We start from the raw sequence: 22,296 nt of genomic DNA on the forward strand, positions 1-22,296 counted from the left end.
TGGCTCCAACCGATTTTCTAAAAACCACCCCATTGTAAACTGTATCGGATCCAAAAAATTAAACTTTGGAATTTTTAGCTGAACATGTTTTACTTGTGGCCAGTTATCACAAAAACACATTGTGCACAATTAAAGACGATTTAAAGAAGATTCTATTCAGGCAATTCATGATTTTATGTGACTGTTATTCATTTCTGTAAGTATTCTTGAACTTCATTTATTCAAAAACCAAGAAATGCCACCATAAAACTTTCTTCAAATCATTTTAAATTGTACACAATGTGTTGTCGTGAAAATTGGCTACATGTAAATTAATTCAGCTAAAAATTCCAAAATTGATTTTTTTGGATCCCATACAGTTTGCTTTGGGGTGGTTTTTCAGAAAATCGATTGGTGCCAAGGTGATAGTTTATTCAAATTATCTCAAGCTTTGCACAGAGTGTTTTTATGATAATTCTTAAACATAATTTCTTTTCAGTCGGAAACTCAATAGTCGCTGTAAAAATAAGCACCCTAATGTAGATGCGGAAAGTCAAGCATGAGTTGATGCATTATGACGACATACAAAATTAATTGAAGAACTTCAAAAAAGGTATGGCTTTAAAAATATTGCAAATTAAGAAACGAAAAAATAAACAGAAGTTTGAGCTAGAAATTTTTTTATCAATTGATAAAACATGCTTAGACTTTTGTAATACATATGAAATAAAGTTGTTATAACTTTTAATAATAAAAAAAATTCGAAAAATATTTTTAAATTTTCTATATTTGTAATTAGGCAACTTTTATTTATGTTAAAACATTATTTAGAAAGTGAAGTCAACACATAATTTTAAAATGTGCATTTGTATTGCCCCGAATGATTATTTTATATACAGGGTTGCGAAAGGTTTTTTGTAAAGCTTTTTACAGGTTTTCTGGATTTTCGCAGGTTTTTAAAAGAACAAGTTTTTTTGGTCAATTCTAAGTATATAATTAAATTTAAGGTAAAAAACTGTCTTAAATAGTAAACAGGGATGTCACTGGTTTTTGGCAAACTTTCTCCAGGTTTTCATAACTTTTTCAAGATTTTAAAAAGTACTTATTTTTAGTTTTAAATTAAATTTAAGGTAAGAAAATGTGTTAAACAGAATAATAACTTTTAAAATTACTGTAAGCTACTTTAAAAGTGTTTTTTAATAAAAAATATGATGATGACAAAAATTCTTTATCTAAATGATAGATTTTTTGTGCCGTATCAAAATTTAACTACTGAACATGTAAAAATTGTTTAAAATTCTAGGTTTTTTAGCCTAAACTGTTAAATTCCAGGTTTTTCCAAGACTCGGATTTTGTGGCAACCCTGAGTGTAATTACAGTGAAAATATACTGTAAGCTACTTTAAATGTGAATTTCGATATATATAATTTTAGATGGTACAAAGAATTTTTATCTGTATGATACATTTTTCTTGTGTAATTGAAAATCTATTACTTTACAACTAAACATAATTTTAAAATTCCAGGTTTATCTAGGTAGCTCAGTAAATTTTGGTCGGAATCCAGGTTTTTTTCAAAATTTCTCAAACTCCCGGTTTTTTTTTGCCTAAATTGTCAAATTCCAGGTTTTTCCAGGATTCCGGATATTTAGAAACCCTGTATGTAGTATCTTTATATTAGTTTAAGTCAGTAAACTTTACGTTTTACTAAATCTTATTTAATGAAATTACATAAACACATTGTTTTATTGCTTTGAGTTTTATAAATTACAAAGTGTATATAATCTTTTAAAATCATTCATATTATTTAAAACAAAAATACACTAAAAACTATTAGTATAAAAGTTATGAACCTAAACAAGTAACCACATACTCTAAAATTGACAGTAAATTTTAACTTTTATATTTGATACCAAAAAATAAAGTTTAACTTAACAGTACAGAAACAAAATTTAGTAAAATTTTAGTAAAGCATAGTGTTTCTAAAACATTTATTTACAAAAAATATGATTGTTTTACAATAAAAGTTGCTTTTGGTAACTTTTGAAAAAAGATTTCTAAAACTTTAGGAATAGCCTTTTAAACTATACTTAACTAAAACTGAGTTGACACAAGATTTAAAAACAAAAATGAGTGAAATATTTCATCTTATAGTCATGTAATGCTTGAAAGCATCTGTTTGAAAGTTGGGCATCTTTTTGCCGAACAGCAAATGGTTGTTGTCCGAACCTTCGGCTCTTTCGTCTTGAAAAATTTTAATTTGCCTCAAATGAGTGTCGCGCCCGTTCTGGTGATTCTGCAAAAAGTTGAAGTTTTTATTTTACTTAACCGAACTTTCTTAGTTTAAAAGAAACTATGAAAAATGCTTTGCTCCTATACGATGGGTTGGTAAGCTTTTTAATTTGCATAAAATTCAGCAAATTATCTAAAACGTACTTTATACTTTAAAGGTGGCAATTAAAGTTCTCAACTTAAGTAAAATAAAAGGAGATTGATAAATAATAAATTTTTAAATTTTATTAAACAAAACAATGTTTCACTCGTTTTAAGACGAGATCTTCAGTTGTTTAAAATCTTAAAATAAACTATGAATTCTATTTGAATAAGATTTTAAACAACTGAAGATCTCGTCTTAAAACGAGTGAAACATTGTTTTGTTTAATAAAATTTTAAAATTTATTATTGAAGTTATCTAAAATAAAAAATTTAAATAGTTTTCTTAAATCAATACTACAGCACTTGTATTAATATTAGTACCTTGACAACTGTTATAGCTAATAATATTTTACAACCAAATATTTTACAACCACCGTTCTATTAAAAATAAATTTTACCTGCAAGACTGCTAGTTGTATCATGAAAGTTCTTACTGGCTTAGTTGATTGCCTGTCGTGTAATTTGAACCAAAGCCAACCGGAAGGCTCTTTGGTCTGAAATTCCTGTTGAAAATTACAAATCGGTGTTGTTGAGTGTATAAAGCAGTTTCAACAATTACAACAACTTAATTTTGAAACTATCTAACATAAAAAGAATAGAGTTTTATTACTTTTAATAATGTTATTAAAAAATTATGAGAATTTAAATAATGAACAATAAAAAAAACTGTTTCAGAAGTGTTACACTTAATATTTTTAAAATCATAAACCATACATTTTAAGTATTATCAAAAATTTAGTATTGAAATTTAATTCTAACTCTATGAAACAGCATTATTTAGAACAGTGGTTCTCACGGTATGCACATCAGTGTGCATAGAAATTATTTCATTGTGCACAGACAGCTTTGTATCGTGAAATTTTTTTTTTAATACAATAAATAAATAATAAATAAATAAACATTTTTTAATACGTCAATTATATATAAAGGGCATAGGGGGAAAACTTTTTTTTTAGTCTATTTGTTCTATAAATGTTAAAGCTACCAGTTACTCTTTACCGCTTGTTAAAATTTGAAGTAATTTTTGGGATATAGGTTACAAAGTTACAGAGATCTATAAGTTCCTTATGGGAGGCGCAAACTAAAATCCAAAAATACACTATTTCAATAAAATCTATCTCCTACTTCATTTTTAAGCGATTGTTTAAAAATATTTAGAGTTGTCTTTCTTAAATTTTTATCAACTTGTAGAAAATAGATTTTTCAGCTATTTTATCAATTTTTTTAATAAAAAATAAACAAAAAATCAATTTCTTTTAACTTTTAGCATAATTATTTCTATGTACTTTGTCAAAAATCTGCTTCTCATAACTTATTTGTATTATCTAAAGAATCATTTCATAAAAGTATGAAGAAAAATGCTTTAAAAATAACAAAGGAAATAAGTTTTTAATGAATTTTTCTAAATTCTAAAAAATTCAATATTGAAAATTTTTGATTCCATACAGTTGTATCGGTTTTTTTTACAAATTTGGTTATATCTTTAAAGATAGTTGATTAAATTTTATTCTATTAAAATAATTTTATAGTATTATAGAACGTACTTTAAGCTTTCAGTTATGAGCCAATATTAATTTTAGTAAAAAAAATGTTGGACATCCCCTACGCCCTTAAAACGCTCAAAAGATACATTTTAAAATATATATACTTTTTCAATAGCTAATATGCACACAACTTATTTTGAGGTGATTTACTTTGCACAGATTTTGAAGAAAAAGTTGAGAATCGCTGGTTTTGAACAGAAAACTTTAGGTAAAGGCTCGATTAAAAACAGAACACTTCAACACACTAAAAGCATTTGATAAAAATGTTTGTTCATCATGAGTAACATTTTAGTATGTAATTTAATACTTTTATAACATAAGAGTTATTTACAAGGCAGTACAACTAAAAAAATACGTAATAAAATTAACAAAAACATCGGCAAAAGTCTGCAGAGCAGAAGCCTTGATTTTCGAATGCAGTGAGACAACAAGCTCAAGTTTAACAAAAGGTTGATCATACCAATTCGGTCATTTGACCACAAGCCTTCAGTAGAATGTGACTGACTTATGACTCCTATTAAGGACAAAACCGGTCTCAGTCTACCTGAAGGCTTGTGGTTTGATGATCGAAATGGTATGATCAACCCTTTTGAAATAAAAATCAGTTACGATACGAATAAAATTGCATAAATAATGAATAATAACGACACAAATAAACTGCTAACAACTTAAATATCGTATTTAGGCAATTGTTAAAACAAGTTTTTATAATTAAAAAGTTTAAGTAAACAAATAACTTATACTTAACTAAAAAACTTATCAGTTTGTATTTAGATAGTTATAATTGTTTCAATAGTTATTGTTTTTAGTAATTTTGTAGAGATAGCTAGTATTAGATTATTAGCACATGCAATAGATAAGATTTTAGAGTGCTTTTTTACACAAAGTATCCAAATTACCTCATGGATATCATATATAGAAAACATAAATAATCATTCAATCAATAAGACTTCTATAAAAAATTTAATTTATTTATTAAGTTATTTTATGCTTACTTCAATTTCCTTCAGGTCGTTGAAATCGCTGCCTACTTTTATTGAAATTTTGCTTGGAGTGTAGCTCTCGTCGAGTTTGTAATCCACGTAGATTGCCACGCTGTGAACCGTTGTTTTCTTTCTGAAATTTATACTATTGACCTACTGAAAAAATTTTTTAACTTTTTAAAAAGTTATCGAACAAAGTCAAGTAAGAAAGTTACTGTTAAACAAAAATAAAACTTTTAACTTATATAAGCATTTATAATGTTAGGCTTCAAACGACGACATACTGAATTTAAGTTGAACAACTTTATTAGTCTAGTGAAACTACAATAAACCAAACAAATTCTTGGTTTAATTTAAATCTATTTAAACACAAAACAAAGCTAACTTAACTTTAATTAACTTTGTAAGTTACAGAAATGTGGGAAATTTTTTTTTAACTCTTTAAACACTTAAATGATTGATTAAAATATAAAGATGTACAAAAAACACCTAAACTGAATGTTCACAAGATGGGGTTGAAATCCATCGGATTGCCAGTATGTTTCGTTGCTGTTATCACGCAAAGACTCAACTCCATAACCTAAAAAAAATAAACTCAATAACCGTTGCTAATCATCAGAATTAAATCACAAGTTTAATCTGGTTATATAAGATCTGGTAAATTTTATTTTTTAAGAAAATGAATATTAGCTAGTTAGTTTTTTTGTAAATAGAGTTCAAAATGATAAAATGTTTTATGAATTTAATTTTGTTGAAATAAAAAATGTTTTTATATATTTAGTTTTGGCATAAGTGTATAATTAGCTTTCGTGATGTATGATGAAAGAGCAGTAAGTAAAAACAAAGAACTAAATAAAAGTAATGTTTTTTTACTAAAATAAATTAATTATTCAATATTTGTAAGATGCATTCAAATAAACAAAATAACATACTTCAATATCACCAACAACAAAATAAAGAAAAGACAAATTATGTTTAATGTGGATTTAAAAAAAAAAGTAAGTTATAAAAAGACCTTTTCAAGTGTAATAGAATAGTAAGCCTAAATAGTAAAAAAATATTGAATTTACAGGTTAGAAGTACTGATGAAATTAACTCTAACAAATTATAAATTCCTAATGCTTTTTATGAATAGTGTACGAAGTTTTGTGATTAACTAACTCAAATCTATTTTGATTCATTTAGTACAAACAGAAAACAACTTTAATAGTTCATATCTGCATAAAAAAATAGTTTTTAAATATAAATAAAGATTATTCTTATTTTACGAACATTTGTAGCTTAAAGAAAACTATAAGTAGTGTTAATTTCTTCTTACAATTAATTCAATATTAATATTTTTAAACGTAGTTTGAACTTTCAAGCTCTTAAAAAACATAATAAAAAGCTATTTTTTCAATAACAACAAACTTAAAAACTTTGGGAATTATTTTCACTTTAAAAATAGTTTATAAACAAAACTAACTTATTTATCGTAGCTTATATTTTTTCTTCTAAAAAGTTTTTGAATATACAATAATCTTAAAGCAAAACATTTTAACTTTAATAGAAAAAGCCTCTGGGAAGTATACAGCTAAAAAAGTAATATTACTTAATTACAGTAACCTCTTGCTTATTTACGCACATTGTGTCCACAGAAAAATGCGTAAAGATACGAGAGATCGTAAAGATATGAGATGTACCAAATATACTTACTATAATGGCTGTTTTTTGATATTGCTTCTAGCTAAAAGCATACTGGGAACTTTCGCTTTTTTAACAATTTATTTACTTTATTTATAAATATGAAAACAAAAGATAAAACTATACATATATAAGAAAAAAATATTTAGTTTATATAAAATAATAATACTTGTAGAAAAATTTTACTAATTTTGATAATAAATAGATTTTATCTTTATCTTTATTCATATATCACTTATTTGATTCTTAACATTTATATTCTTTTTTACTTAGCAAATTCAATTTATAATTTAGCATTAGATTACAATTAAGAAATGGTGTGGTGTCTATAATAAAACTTGTTTATATAGTCTTTTACAAAAATATTTCAGAACTTTAATTTATCTCTTATCCTTAACAAAGTTTCCGATATACTGAGGTATAACTAAATGTTTATCAATTAGTCAAGTCTTAATATATAGAGAGGTGATTTAGCATTTTAAAACATATTTCAAATAAAAAATATACAATAAACCTAATTTGTGCAATTTTAAAAAAGATTGAAGTATTTCTTTTTTGGATTTTTTAGAATTCTAAAATGCGTAACTAAACGAGAGTGCGTAACGTCAAGAGTGCGTAAAGATGTGAGAGGTAACTAAACTTTTGTTTTCGATTATTAAATTAATGAAAAACTAAGTTGTGTAAAAAATAATATTCAACAAATTTTAGTTACTTGTAAACATCGTCAATAAGTATATATAACCTGGTTTTCTCGTTGATACTGACCACACTGCTTGCAGAGCAATTTCTTTCAAGTACCCAGAATCAGTAACATACTTTTTTAAGTCGGGTATGATCTTATACCCGGTGTCATTGATGGAAACATCAACCATACTGGAAATTATTTAACTTCTAATTTTATTCAATAGTGTAAAATTAAAATAAATTCGAATATTTAAAAAGATAATTCTAATTTTATGTTTATAAATAGACTTAACTAAAAAAAATTTACTAGATCAAAATTTATATCATACGACAAAAAAAAAATATAAAGAAAAACTTCAAAAAAGTTTCAAGGATTATTTTAGAATTAAATCTAACAGAAAATATTAAACAAAATAAGTAAATTAAGTTTTAAGCTATTTAAGAAAACTTCAACAACTCATTTCAAAAAATGAAGACTTTAGAAAGTCTTAAAAGTAACCATATTATTAAATATATAGCTATTGTTGAACTAATAGCAAATTTATATAATATTTTTTTAAATTTTATTCCTTCAGTAAAAAAAGGTATACATCTGTACTGATTTAAAAGTTGTTATGTGCATGATAACTTTTACATTTAAATTATTCTAAGTATAGTCTGTAAATCGTACATTTTACTAGAATATTGTAAGTATTCTTTAAAAACACACTACAAATATCTAAAATATTTTTTTTAACATTTTCTTATCAGAACAAAAGTTAAAACAATAACTTAGTTAAAAAACACATATGCATTTAGTACACTTTTTATAAATAGGTTTTTCTTAATAAAACTATTTTTTACTTTCTATACGTTTTACATAATCTTCCAAACGCGGGTTTTTCTTCACAGCCAGTTTACAAAAACTCAGAGGTTCAGGTTGCAAAGTAAAGTCAAATCTTGCGAAATTTTCCAACACTCTTCGTAAAGAAGCAAAGTCACTTGTCTGAGCCATGAACTGCAAACTGTAATTACAAACAGCTTCTTGCATGTTTAGTATTTTATTTCTACCCACGTCCCTACTAGGCATCATGAATGTACTGGGATTCTTCAAACTAATTATACACATGTTTTTAATTTGTACAAAAGTGTCACCTCTTTCTTTTGAAGTAGGGTCGTAATTAGCAATACTTTCAAAATTGTTTGCAATAAACTCAAAAATTTCTAAAGAAGCTTCATAGTTGTTGTTGCGGTCTCTGAGCAAATATATTCCTAAAATTGGTATATATTCAAAAGCCTTGTTTTTAGCAACTAAATCAAAAAACTGTTTTACATGCACAGAAGTAAAAGAAAACTTTTTAGGTGAAAGAGAACGTTTGGCCTCCCAAACATTGGTAATTGTGTCTAAATTAACAAGAATTGAAAAATAAGTAGAATAGAACCTAGTTTCATTTTCCATGTTTTTTAACATGTCTCTTTTAACTCTGCTGTTGCAAATAATTTCATACAATCTTTTGCATCTTTTTAGATCATTGTTTTTAGAAAACAAATTTAGTAACTTATTGAAGGAGTATGTGTCTTCAGGATGAGTGCATTTTAAATTTTCATAGTTTTCAAAATAATCCATAAAATAATCTAAAGCTTCATTAACAACTTCAGTGTCTTTAGTTTTGTTTTTAGCAACATTGAAGATTATTTGATAGAAAAGACTGGGTGTTAAAAAAAGTTTGCAAGCATGAAGCTCGTTCATAAAATATTGGAAATCAATTTTGTAGTTTCTTAATCTTCCAACAGTTAAAAAAAATATAGAGGAAAATATTTCTTCATTTGGCAACAAATTGTTTTTATTTAACCTTCCATGCAAGTCCGCAGTCATTTCATAAGTATTTACTCTATTTTTAGCATGCCTGTTAAGATGAAGAAGACAATTGATTGTATCATTGTCCAACAACATATCTTCTTTTATATTGTTTCTATAAACATCCATTCCCTCGTCACCCAAACGGAGCTTTGATAGACACCTTATAAAAACACAGTACTGTTCATTAGTTGGATTATCAATGAGGTCAAACATTTTTACAACTAATTTAAAATTTCCTTTACTTCTTTGATCTTGGTAGAGGGAAAATGGACGTTCACCGTAACGTTTTTTAATCATATTACTACCACAATAAAAACAAACATGAGCAAGGAGCATATTTGTAATGTCATCTGTCCTTTTTTCAGGATCTAATTGTGCATAATAACTGACTGCATCATCAAAACGTCCTAATTTAATTGCATGTTTTATTAAACCTGGTTTGGAAGCATTAGAATCAACACCACTATCATTTTCATTTGCTTCATCATGTTTAATTTTAAGTGCATCAAGGCCAATAATTTCCTTAGGTTTACTCACATCTCCAATCCATATGCTTTTATTGTCACTATCAAAATCATTTTTGAATAAATCAGGAAACTTTCCAATTACATACTCAGCTATTTCAGTACCTTTCTTCTTATACTCTAATTTATTTTGTCTAGCATTATGGTAACTACCAGCTTGATAATGTGGGCTTGAAAGCAAAGCATAATCGTTGGTAGGGGTACCACCAATGGTTTGATCAAGCTTGTCAAGTACTGCAGTTTTTGAAAGCTTCTTTTCTTTTCCAATTTTAGATGGACACTTCAGCTGATTTGAGATAATTGATTTAGCATCTAAAGTAGAGCATCCTGCTTCTGAACTTTGTAATTGAGATACATGTCTGGCTGTAATGTGTGTGAGGCATGATTTTAATTTATTTTTGTTGAATTTTAACATAATAACTGTGGTTAATATTTAAACATTAAACACTAGAAAAATATATGTTTTGTTTTAGTTAGCAATAAAAACTGTTAACTTTTAACTTTTTCTAACTTGACATGAAAACATATTATGGTTACTGTTAAAACAAAAAATCTTTTAGTTGCTCTTAATATAAACATACTTTTCAAGTAATTTTAAAAGAATCAAAAACAATATTGTAACAATATAACCATAGTAAATATATCTTATTTCGCTTTAAATAATATTCCTTACACAGTGTGCTTTCAAACAAACATTTACTTTTTTTGTCACTAAAAAATTTAACCAAGTGTTAAACATAGCTAGACTCAACTGGTTTTATTGTTTTCAAATCAATTCAAATTGTTTTAGAAGTTAGTTCAAGCATAGACAACTTTTGCTTAGTTTCAGGATAAATATTTACTGCAAAGTACTGTGTAATTTTATATAAACAAAGTACTTAAAATTAAGTATTTAATAAACTTTTAATAAAGTATTCAATATAAAGTTGAAATAAAAGTTTTTTGTCATTTATCTTAGATATGATAGAGAGTTAGTAGAAAACTGAAAAAAAAATAAAACTTAAATATTTGATATTTTTATGTGTTAAAATTGATCAATTTTTAAACAAAAAATCATTTTTTAATGGCTTTAAGAGCAATGCTAGGGTGTATTGAGAGTGATATTGCTCTAAGTTCAACTTTTTTTTTTTTTAATTTTTTTCAACAGAATTTTCTAAATATATCAAGGAACACTTCCTAAAATTTTGAGGCAGTTATCTCAAAAAACGTAGGAGAAGATAGATTTTTTGTGAAATAGTTTATTTTTGCCGTTTTAGTTTGCACCTCACATAAGAAACCTATTGTTGCCTCCAGCTTTGACCGGCTATATCTCAAAAATTATTTTGAATTTTTATAATCTGTAAAAAGCATCTTGTAGCTTAGTAAAAACTAAATAAAATAAGATCAAATTAAAAAAAAAAGTGTTTTACCTCCCCCTCCTATGCCCTTAAAGGATTAGAGAACACTAGTTGATACACATGTTTTTTTTTACTAAAAACTAGTATTTATAAATTATAACAAAGAACTTTATCTATGAAATAAGGAAAGATAAAACAATATAGTTTTACTATACTACATAAGTTACTAAAATCATAAAGTATATAAAAACTTTTTAAAGCATAGTTAAACGTTTATATCTTTCAGCTGTTTCTGTTTTATATAAACTCAAATCATGATAGACAGATTTAAAACAAAAATTTAAACGCTATTTTTAAGAATTATAAAGAGGTAGCCACAAGCATTGAAAAAATTTAATCAGCATTTCAAGATTAAAATAAATCATGTTCTTGAACAAAGTTGAGTCTACAAAATAATAAAATATTGAAACTGGGTCAACTAAATCTCATTCTTGATCTAGAAAAATATGTTCAAAGATTTAAAAAAATCTTAAACTATTCTGAGTTTCTAATATAAAATTATAACTTTTTGAGTCATCATGAGTTTAAAAAAAAGTCAAAATATCCTGAGACTTCTGAGTAGTTTGAGTGCGTAACCTTACGAGCCCACTGGGATGCTGTAAAAATTTTAAACTAAAAGCAGAAGAAATACTAAATAATTTAAATTAACTATCTAAAACAGTTTTTAAGCAACTTTGGTTGAACTGTTAGTTTTTATTAATAATTAATTTTTAAATGACTTAATACTGAGGAATTAAAGTAAAAATTTTGAGGTTTTAAATGATTTTTTCAAATGATTTAAATTAATATTAAGAAGTTTTCAGACAATTTAAATATTTTTTTTTTAACTTTGTACAGGATTTCCAAATGTTTTTGGCAAATTTTCTCCAAGTTTGCAAATTTTTTTCTAGCGTTTTTAAATTGCATGTTTTATGGTCTATTTTAATCTAAAATTAAGTGTAAGGTAAAAAACTGTGTTAAATAGCAGAACAACATTGTAAAGATATCTGAAAGCTTACTTTAATAGGTTTTCTAATTAATAAAAATGTCGATGATAACAAAAAAACTTTATCTATATAATAGATTGTTTGTGTCAAATACAAAATTTATTACTTAAAACATAAGAGTTGTTTAAAATTTCAGGTTTTTTAGTGATTTTGTTCAAAAGTTTAGTTAATTTTTCAAAATTTCTCAACTTCCAGGGTTTTCTATGTTTTTAGTTACCCAGATTTTCAAGAATTTCTCCAGGTTTTTCAAATTTCTTCCAGGATTTTAAAAGTACACATACTTGGGTCTATTTTTATTTTAAAGTTAAGTATAAGGTAAGAAACTATGTTAAATAATATAAAAACATTGAAAACATACCATAAAGCTACTTTAAGTATGTTTTTTTATAAAAAAAAAATTTATGATAACAAATTTTTTTATTAATATGATAGATTTTTTGAATCAAAACAAAATTTGACTACCAACATGTAAAAATGTTTAAATTCCAGGTTTTTATTGCCTAAATTATCAATTTCCAGGTAAAGTTGCAACCCTGTGTTTGTAGCATCTGATAAAAAATATAGAAGTAGATATAAAGTGATTAATACTTTAAACTTATAATAAAACTAACAATAAAGAAACTGTCAACATGGAAGTTAACAACATCTCAAAAGTAAATGTTTTATATTATTAGGGTTGCAATTATTTAAGGCAAAACGTTAGGCAAACAAAGTTACCAAAAATTAACATAAATTACATCAAACTAGACCGATTAGGCCTAACTTCAAGAGAAATTAAAAGAAAAATAATGAGCCAATACCTAAAAAATACTGTTGATCAACCTTAAATACCAAAATAATAATGAAAACTTGATAAAAACAACATTTTTACAAAAAAAAAAATCAAAAACCAGCATAAGGTTTTAAAAAAGTATTGTGTCAAACTTTCTTTTTTAATTGTATTTGAAATTGAATGTATAATAAAATTAATAATATTGTTTGATTCTTTAGCCTTTGTCATGGGAATATTTTATAACACTAGTACTGATATAACATAATATATTGTTTATTGAACGACAAATAAAATCCCTCAAAATGTTTCGCCCTAAGACCTAGTGCATGAAATACCTATCAATTATTGAGTCAAACACCACTTGGATACCTTTTTACGTCTTGTCCAGGACATAAATAATATTATTACTTTGTTAAATTTAAAATTATATTGAAGCATCTTCTTATTTGTCTTGGACAAAACGTTAAAAGGTATTCAAGTGGTGTGCGACTAAATAACCAAAATGTTTTTACATGTACCAGGTTCTAGGACCAAGTAATTTGAGCTCATTTTTGGTGTTAAATAAACAATATCATTTATTTACAAAGTGGCATTGGTTTTTGAGAAATTCCTTCCAGGTTTTCTGATTTTTTTTCCAGGTTTTTGAAAGAACACATTTTTGGGTATACTTTTATTTAAAAGAAAGAAAAATGTGAACGCTCACAACTAAGGTCAATGGATTGGTGTGGAGAAAGACCTTTTGGTCATCAAGCTGCACACCATTTACTTGTAACTAATTCTTTGAGCTAACAATAATGAAAAACAATAATGAAAAAATTAAAACAAAAACTTAGAAAGTAAGTGTATATACAATTTTTTTTTTTTTTAAGGTAAAAGGTAAAAAACTGCTTTAAATAGTATAGCTACATTGAAAAGATACACTGAAGCTACTTGAAATGTGTTTTTTTTTTATGATGACAGAAATTTTTGTCTGTATAATAGATTTTTTATGTCAAACCAAAATTTTACTACTGTATTTTACAAATATTTGACAAATTTTTGTTCCTAGTTAAAATTTTTGACCAATTAAGTCTTTAAGGTCATAGGGGAGTGAAACACTTTTTTCACAATTTGATTTTATTTTATATAGCTTTTACTAAGCTACTAGATGCTTTTGCAGATTTTAAAAATTCAAAATAATTTTCGAGATACAGCCAGTCAGAGTTGGAGGCAACAATAGGTCACTTATGGAAAGCCCAAACTAAAAGGCATTTCTTATTACCAAAAATTATGGTTAAAAAAGATATTGAACAATACAACTTCAGCTTGATATTGGTGCAACATCATCATAGCTAATTACCTTATTTTTGTATGCTGGCGACCACTGGGTTTTGATCTTGTAATGTTTAAAGATAAAAACCTTCTCACAGTGGAAATTGTAAAAAAAAATTTGGAACACGATTCCAGCAAAGTTACTCGGTAACTTTTCTTCAAAATTCGCATGCGTCCTCGGCACGACGTGAGTATGGGTACAAATGAAAATCAGCTCGATCCTACCACTACTGTGACGTCACTATAGAAATTTGCAAATAGAATCCAATAATTTTGCTTTGGAACACGATTCCAGCAAAGTTAAGATCGTCGTGCCGAGGACGCATGCGAATTTTGAAGAAAAGTTACCGAGTAACTTTGCTGGAATCGTGTTCCAAATTTTTTTTTACAATTTCCACTGTGAGAAGGTTTTTATAACATATGAAAAACTTTTCAAAGTGTAAACAAAAATTGTAAACTGAAATATAAAACGTAGCAACAAGTATATTTCAGTTTACAATTTTTGTTTACACTTTGAAAAGTTTTTCATATGTTTAAAGGTTATCAACTCAGAAACTTTAAAGGCTGTCAATAGGACCCTTACTTAATCAAGCAACACAATTAGGTCCAGCAATTGGTAAAAAAAAACTAAATTCAAGAAAAGTCCTTTTTTTCAGTTTTACTGAGAGGAATCTAGTATTGTTTTTATTAAGTTTGGATTATTCAGTGAAGTGGGAACGCTGTTAATATTGAGAAAAAAAAAACACAGTTCTTAAAAAAATAAATTAAGTTAATTTTTTTTTTTAAGTGTGGTGATCAAGCAATTTATTCAAAAAAAATTAGCAGCTGCTTATGAAAGGCTGCTGAGGCTGAACCTTGATTTAACAGATCATAAGATTTCACAAAAATAAGTTTTAAAAAGTTTGAAAGTTGTAGGATTTCTTAATCTGTAATTCTTTTTGAACCTATAAGCTTGAGACTCAAATTAGGTACATTTAATGCTTTTTAATTTGGATTTTTTATGATTGTCACTTTATACGAGAGAAAAACTATGTTTTACTTTTAGGTTTAATTATATGGAACTATATTTTTTTCAGTTATAAAGTTTTTCTTTATTTTTGTCGTTATTTTTAAAAGCTTATTTATTTTTATTTTTTATTTTGCCTACTTTTACTCAAGTGCCATGTTTATAGGTGTCCACCACTGAAGTGCCAACCAATATAATTTTTACCATTGAAATTTGCAGTATATTTCTATAAGTTGTATTTATAAAAATGAACCATTTGTTGAAAAAAAATCTACTTGTTAGTGATCATGTACAAAAAAGTTTGAACACCTCTAATCATAGATTTGTAAAACTTTGCAAAACCACGACTTTGAAGCAGTTCGAAAAAAGTAGTTTACACAAGTTGGTTAATAAAAATATTGAAAAAGGTATGTTTGCTTATACAAGCTTTTATTATATATTTTAACAGGTTTTATAGTTATAAAATAAAAACTTTTAAAGTTAACTTTAATTAAAACATATACACAAAAAATTATACGATTATCTTATCATTAACTTAGCTCGATTAGCATTTTCTGCAATTTTTTAATATGTCTCCAAACTTTAGATCAGAATATTTTCTTTATCTTTAAAGCCAACTGAGATTTTTTTATTCAAGAGAACGCTTCTTTACCTTTAATTAAAAAATATATTGGATTGGGGTTTAGATTTTTTAGTAGAAAAAATGTTCTTAAAAATTTGTTCTTAGAAAAAATGTTTTTCTTGGAATTTTAGCGGATGTTTTGGCCAAAATATACTTTTTTTTTATTTTTAATACTTTGATATTCTTACTTTGTTGGTTTCTCAAGGGTCGGTTTTTTTTTCTAACTTCTAATAATTTAATAATATATATATATATATACGCCCGATTGTAAATTTCAAAAACCTTCAATTTTCTAACGGTCACTGAAACAAAATTAAAAAGTAATTAACTTATTAAAAAAAGAACTTAATTATGACTATTATAAATAGTCCACGCTTTTTCTTATCTAAACTGTTTATTATGTAAGACATGACCTATGTAGTTTTGATAAAGTTATCATTTATTGAACATGAAATCCCCATATTTTTTTATAGTTACGATTGAGTGTTTTAAAATAAGTTTTTTTTTTCACATTTTTGACCGTTAGAAAATTGAAGATTTTTGAAATTTACAATCGTGCTTATTTGTATATATTTTTAAAATATTACAAAATAGAAAAAAACAAAAAAACAACGACCCTTGATAACACAGCAAAGTAGAAATATTAGAAAGAAAAAAAATTGGTAAATATCCGTTAGAGTAAAAGTTCAAAAAAAAACATTTTTTTAAGGGGTCCCACTCAAAAGTTAAAACCCCAATCCAATGGATTTTTTTTTTGATTAAAGGTAAAGGAGCGTTATCTATAACAAAAAAAAAATCTTAGTTAGCCTTAAGTTAAGGAAAATAATTGCATCTAAAGCTTGGAATTTTTTTTAATTGCAAAAAATGGTAATTAAGCTAAGTTAACGCTTTTGAATATCTTACTTTGTTATGTGCTGATTTTAATAAATGTAAGATATTTTTTTTTTAAATGACTAGAATAATTAGGCATTAAAAAAACTAGAACGTTTTGCTATAAAAATCTTATTTCCAACAGGTGATTTAATGGAAAGCAACAAACATATGATTATTGCTTTAAAAACAAGCAAAATTTTTGTTCACAAAAGTTTGAAACTAGACAAGTTTATACGAGACAAAATGCAATCAAAAAAACTGTGCTGCTACTACAAAGTGTCACAAGTTTTCGGCGGCTCCAAACTTGTATTTGGTTGCATCGAAAGGTTTTTCACCGAAATTGTGGAAAGCAACAGCTTTGCAGAGCTCGAGTTTGACACTGTCAAGCGAATTTTGTCTAGCTCGCAGCTGTTTATAACGTCAGAATTGGAAGTGTTGAACGCAGCTGAGGCGTGGGTCAAACACGACGTTGAAGCGCGAAGTGGGAAAGCGTTCGAGCTGCTGCAAACAGGTAGGCTGCCTTTGCTGTCGACCAGCGTTTTAGACTATTTTTTGTGCGGGAGCTCATTTTTTGCTGAAGATGCAGAAATCGTTAGCTACATTGAAGAAGTTCTTGACAGAAAAACAACAAAATGCACTGCAGGTTCAATTGTAGAACACCGATACTGCGCTCAAGAAAACTTTAGTTTGTTTGTTTTCACACAAGACAATTCAACCAAGTACACTCTAAATCCGAATTTAAACCGCGAAAAGGGATACAGCCTTACAACTTTACCGCCGTTCGAGTGCGAAGAACGGGCCTTCATCAATGCGGCTTATTGTCGAGGTGAAGTGTTTGTTATAAGCGAAAACCAAGATGACAAAAAGGTAGCGTCTATTGAAAAATACTCGTGTCAGAATAAAAAATGGTCACAAGTAGCCGAGCTGTACGATGGCCGTGAATGTTATATGTTTTGTGCTTTCATGAATGAACTATACTTTGTCGGCGGTAGAGCAAAAGAAAAGCCTTTAGGTTTAAGAGTTCCAGAATGTCTAAAAGGTTTAGAAGAGTACATGGTGCCCACTCTTGTTTTCAACCCTGTCGAGTGCAAATGGAGAGAAGTTGCCCGCCTCAACGCGCCAAGAGAGTCGGTGTCTTGTTGCGTGTTCGAGGGCAGAGTGGTGGCGTCGGGAGGTTGGACCAACTTTGTTCCCGTGCCAACCAACGAAGTATATGACCACGCCAGTGACACGTGGACCTTTATGCCCGAAATGCTTGAAGCAAGAGTGGGTCACAACTTGCATGCCATCAGAAACAAACTGTTTGCGATCGCAGGCAACTGCAAGTTATGCGAGGTTTTCGACAGCCGTAGCAACCGGTTCACCTACTTGAAGCAGCCCACTAAGCTGTTTGACGACACGGACTGTGAGTTTGCCACCGCCTTAATTGCAAACAAGATAGTGTTCGTCGGCAAACGGTCAATCGAACAAGAGTGTTTCGATGTGGAAAGGAACGAGTGGGTGGGACCACCGTGCGAACTTGATGACGATAATATGGAGTTTTCTTGTGTAATAGTACCGCTTTTTTGATATACATAACAACATAGGATTTTCGTTTTAAGTTTAATAAAACAATTAGTTATAGTTCTAACTGACTAAACAGTTTATAATAAATTTAGTATTTTTATTTACACCTGGACATGACGTTAAACTGTATCCAAGTAGTGTACGACTCGATAACCGAAAGGTTTTTTCGTGCACCAGGTCCTAGGACCAAATATTTTGAGCGCTCTTTTTTTGTTGTTCAGTAAACAATATGTTCTAAAATGTATAGATCATTTTGTTTTTAAATTATTCGATACTATAATGAATAAATTTCAAGTTGAAAGAGTTGAGCAAGCTTTTTTTTTAAAACATTGTAGTAGAATTCAGGGACGTGTTTTGACTGGTTTCCTATTTTCTGTACACCCTATTAGAAATAAGTAAATGGAAAAATATGTCACTATAATATAGAAATTTCACTACATTAGTTATGTGGTCGAGTATTTAAAAATACATGGCTAGTTTTTGTAAACTGAGAGAATAGAAAAAAATAATAATGACATATTTAAAAACTTGTAGGAAGCTGTTTTAAACTGCTAAACATTAAAAGTTAATAATTTAAGTTAATATAAACTTATTTTCTACAAGCAAATAAAGTATAGTTTAACTTTAACTATTATATGTGACTTGAAGTAAAACAAAAAAACAAAGTTTTTCTATAATTTTTTTTTATTTAAATTTTATTTTACTGGTGATTTTAATTGAATATGTTATAAAAGTAAGTTAGAGCTTCCTAATACAACAAAAACTATAAAATATTATGACATCACATACAAACTTTAGTTTAAACTATTAGCTGTAATAAAAGCAGAGTTGCAAGAATATAAAAACTCAAGAACTTTAAATACTAAATGAACGTTTGTTTATTTTAATTATTAAATTTAATGCTTAAATAACTTTGAGGCCACTGTAAATAGAAATCTGTCAGCTATGTTTCCAAGTAGCACACAACACAAGTTTCTTTATGTTGTAATTTATGGATGTCTGTTGGTATACATAATTCAGGGTTGCCAATTATTTTGAGAAGTTTTCTCAGGTTTTCTGAATTTCTTCCAGGTTTTTCCAGGAAAAGTACACGTTTTCGAGTCATTTGTAGTTTAAAGTTAAAAACTGTGTTAAGTAGTATAACAACATTGAAAAGATACTGTAAAGCTACTTTAAATGTGCTTTTTAGTGAAAAAATTTTGATGTGACAAATTTTAATCTATATGGTAGATTTTTCGTGTCAAATAAAAGTTTTATTACTTAAAATGTTTTGATTTTAATTCCCAGGTTTTTCCGCCGGGAGACATGCTGGATGACTTTAACGGCAGCTGCGTTTGTGGCTTTATCGACAAAATTTACTTTGTCGGAGGCAAAACACTAAGGGGGGCGGTTGATTGCGCTTGGAAAATTGCGGCTGGCACGAGCTTGTACAGATCGAACGCAGGCTGCACGGTTTTTGAAGGAAGAATTGTCGTTTGCGGGGAATGTAACAGTCACACTGACTTGAGGTCGGTTGAGGCCACGTTGCTATTAAATAGTGCAGCGCGTAAGTGCAGAATTGTTGGCTGAAAAGAACAAGCTGTTTGCAGTGGGACCGGGGAAAATATTCGTTAAAGTTTACGACTCGACAAGTTGAAGGTTTGCAACCTGGCACGATGTCAGCGGTAAAACGCATGTGGGTAAGGCTGTTTCGATCGGCAGCAAAGTTGTATGAATCGAATGTGACCTTGTCTTACGACGTAGACAAAGAAGAGTGTTTTGAGAAATCTTGTTTCGAAGCAAGCGACCTGTTTTATTTTTATAGTAAAGTTCCTAACTTGAAACTTTAAAGATTTACTTTTTTTTATGTAATAGTTGATATAAATTTAGATTCCATTATTATATAGCTATGATAATTGGTTTAAGGTATTGAAGTTATTTTTTCAAAAATAAGTTATAAAACAATAAGTTAAACTGCCTAAATATATTGCGTTATAAGTATTGAATAAAATATTGTCATAGCACAAACTTGGTAAAAATTTAAGTATTTTTATGTACCTGAGAAGTTATAGAAAGTTATGTAGTTTTCTAATTAGTATTATTAAAAGCTAAGACAGAAAATACTTAATTATTGAACAAAAAAAATGTGCTACCCCACTGAAAAAAAGTCTAGTGACTCCCTTGTTATAAGTAATGAAATGTTATTAGAATTTAAAACCACTAATTAAAAAAAATATATATAAAATTAGTTTAGTTTTTATATAAAAATATAATTTTAACAAATGAAGCAGTGTTAGTTCTTCATTACACTTACACATGTTTTTGTGTGTTAACGACTTAACAACTTCAACGGAGCTCTGTAAAAAATAAAAACTGTAAGAAAAGAATGGAAGCTTTAGTAGGTATTTATATGTTTTTATTAAAAATAAAAATAAGTACTATAGATTAATGGTTAATAATAAATACTATACATAATGTTAATTCCGACTGTTAAAAAACTAATAATATAGATAGAGTAAAGTATAAAATAAAATAACAAACCATAATATAAAGCAACTCACATGAAAGTCAAAAAATTCTGACTCAAAATATTTAACAGTTACTAAACATTAAAAAAAACATCTAATAATTACATCACCATATATATTAACATAAAAACAATTCATCTTACACTACAAACAAGATAGTTTGTTCATTATGTTTGAAAAAAAATAGAAAGGCAATTTAATTTAAAAGATTTTTTGCAATTTGTTAGCCAAAGAAGTAAAATAACAAACATTAATTACTGAATAAATAAATTAGTCAATAGTTAAGGTAATTATAGTTATAAAAATTTGAGATAATATTTATTTTTCAAATGTTTATAATGGTTTAATCTGAATTATAACAACTACTGTAAAGTAAGATACAACTTAAAATAACAAATTTCAATTTTAAAAAACAAAGCACAAAAACCAAAACTGTTATTAAGCATTCAAAGCCCTGACCAATAGTTAAATTACAGCGCTGTACATAAAAGCACCGCAACTTAAACTGCATATATATTACACACTAAGTTAGATAATTATTAATTGCTTAAGAAAAGGCAGTCGGGTGTTAAAATTAAAAAGATGTTATGCGGATACTAAAATATATAATATATTAAATTAAGTAATAAATTACGAACTTGTGTTTAATATGAATGTAAAACTATAAAATTTAAAACAACAAGATGATTATGTGCTAAGTATAAACCTATAATTAATAACTGTGTTGATAAAATAATATTTTGATTTATTGTACAGCAGTGTTGCTAGAGTGCCAGAAGAAAATAAATATTTCTTTAGTCCTTTCTCCGTTAAAAATAATCGCAGAATTTGTTAACGCAGTTTTTTTAAAACTTTATTAATAAAAAGAGTATTGATATCAATTATAGAAAATAACACTTCTATTTATTACTTCAATCTATTAAGTGGAACCATATGGTATTTAGGCGTATGACCAAAGACAATAAAGAACACTTAAATTACAAACGCACTGAATTATTGTTCAATTACCGATGCAAATTGAGTTATTTACTTAATTAATTTATATATAATAATCCAGATTTTTTATGAAATAGTTAAACGACCAAAATTTGATATTAAAAATGTTTTAAGTTCAAATAAAAAAAAAATGTATGCTTTATACCAGACGACAATCATTCTAAAATAAGGGAAACTTGATTTATTTTTTTTGACTTAAAATTTTTTAAACACAATAACATCTTTGTTCTTACAGAATCCAATAGCTTAATGATAAAGCTAAAATAAATTATGTTATTTTTTTGAGTTAGGGTTTATTGGGTTGGTGCTAATGCCCATAGAAAAAGTAGGACATTTTAGTTTTTTTTTTTACGAAACATATATAAAATTTCATATTTTTAAAGTATTTTTTTTTAATATTTTTCAGTTAGTTAAACTAATTGTGAGTAATTTTCTTTTAATAAAAACTTAATATTTTTTGAGATTTAGGCCATTATTGTTTTTTTCGGTTTTGGTCTTTAATTTAAGTCTTCCTGCTTAGTCAATAAAAAAAGAATTTATGAAGATCTAAGTTTACTCACTAATAAAAAAAATTGTTTACTATATTAAA

The 22,296-nt window shown here is 27.1% G+C and overlaps 3 protein-coding genes across 3 annotated transcripts; 1 reads left to right on the plus strand and 2 right to left on the minus strand.

Moving 5' to 3' along the window:
* Nucleotides 1-1,735: 1,735 nt before the first annotated feature.
* LOC145845259 (anaphase-promoting complex subunit 10-like) lies at nt 1,736-7,507 on the minus strand. The gene is made up of 5 exons (XM_082952684.1): nt 7,366-7,507; nt 5,430-5,520; nt 4,953-5,073; nt 2,812-2,916; nt 1,736-2,273 (listed from the first exon to the last, which is right to left on the minus strand). Exons 1-5 carry the CDS (start codon nt 7,493-7,495, stop codon nt 2,121-2,123), a joined length of 600 nt encoding a protein of 199 aa, XP_082808810.1. The 5' UTR covers nt 7,496-7,507; the 3' UTR covers nt 1,736-2,120.
* Nucleotides 7,508-7,963: 456 nt separating this feature from the next.
* LOC145844056 (small ribosomal subunit protein mS39-like) lies at nt 7,964-10,113 on the minus strand. The gene has a single exon (XM_082951393.1). The coding sequence runs from the start codon at nt 10,084-10,086 to the stop codon at nt 8,140-8,142; it is 1,947 nt and encodes a 648-aa protein (XP_082807519.1). The 5' UTR covers nt 10,087-10,113; the 3' UTR covers nt 7,964-8,139.
* Nucleotides 10,114-16,881: 6,768 nt separating this feature from the next.
* On the plus strand, nt 16,882-19,773 carry LOC145844821 (kelch-like protein 35). The gene is made up of 2 exons (XM_082952240.1): nt 16,882-18,186; nt 19,492-19,773. Exons 1-2 carry the CDS (start codon nt 16,882-16,884, stop codon nt 19,771-19,773), a joined length of 1,587 nt encoding a protein of 528 aa, XP_082808366.1.
* Nucleotides 19,774-22,296: the final 2,523 nt, after the last annotated feature.

Source organism: Thalia democratica, chromosome 9 (genome assembly GCF_965202585.1).
Source record: "Thalia democratica chromosome 9, ktThaDemo2.hap1.1, whole genome shotgun sequence".
NCBI lineage: Eukaryota > Metazoa > Chordata > Thaliacea > Salpida > Salpidae > Thalia > Thalia democratica.

Coding starts and splice junctions, on each gene's coding strand:
- LOC145845259 (XM_082952684.1), bottom strand. CDS start 7,495: ATGGTTGATGTTTCCATCAATGACACCGGGTATAAGATCATACCCGAC. Junction 5,521..7,365: donor AGTATCAACGAGAAAACCAG/GTTATATATACT, acceptor TATTTTTTTTAG/GTTATGGAGTTGAGTCTTTG. Junction 2,274..2,811: donor TACAACTAGCAGTCTTGCAG/GTAAAATTTATT, acceptor AACTTTTTGCAG/AATCACCAGAACGGGCGCGA.
- LOC145844056 (XM_082951393.1), bottom strand. CDS start 10,086: ATGTTAAAATTCAACAAAAATAAATTAAAATCATGCCTCACACACATT.
- LOC145844821 (XM_082952240.1), top strand. CDS start 16,882: ATGCAATCAAAAAAACTGTGCTGCTACTACAAAGTGTCACAAGTTTTC. Junction 18,187..19,491: donor ATAATATGGAGTTTTCTTGT/GTAATAGTACCG, acceptor TTTAATTCCCAG/GTTTTTCCGCCGGGAGACAT.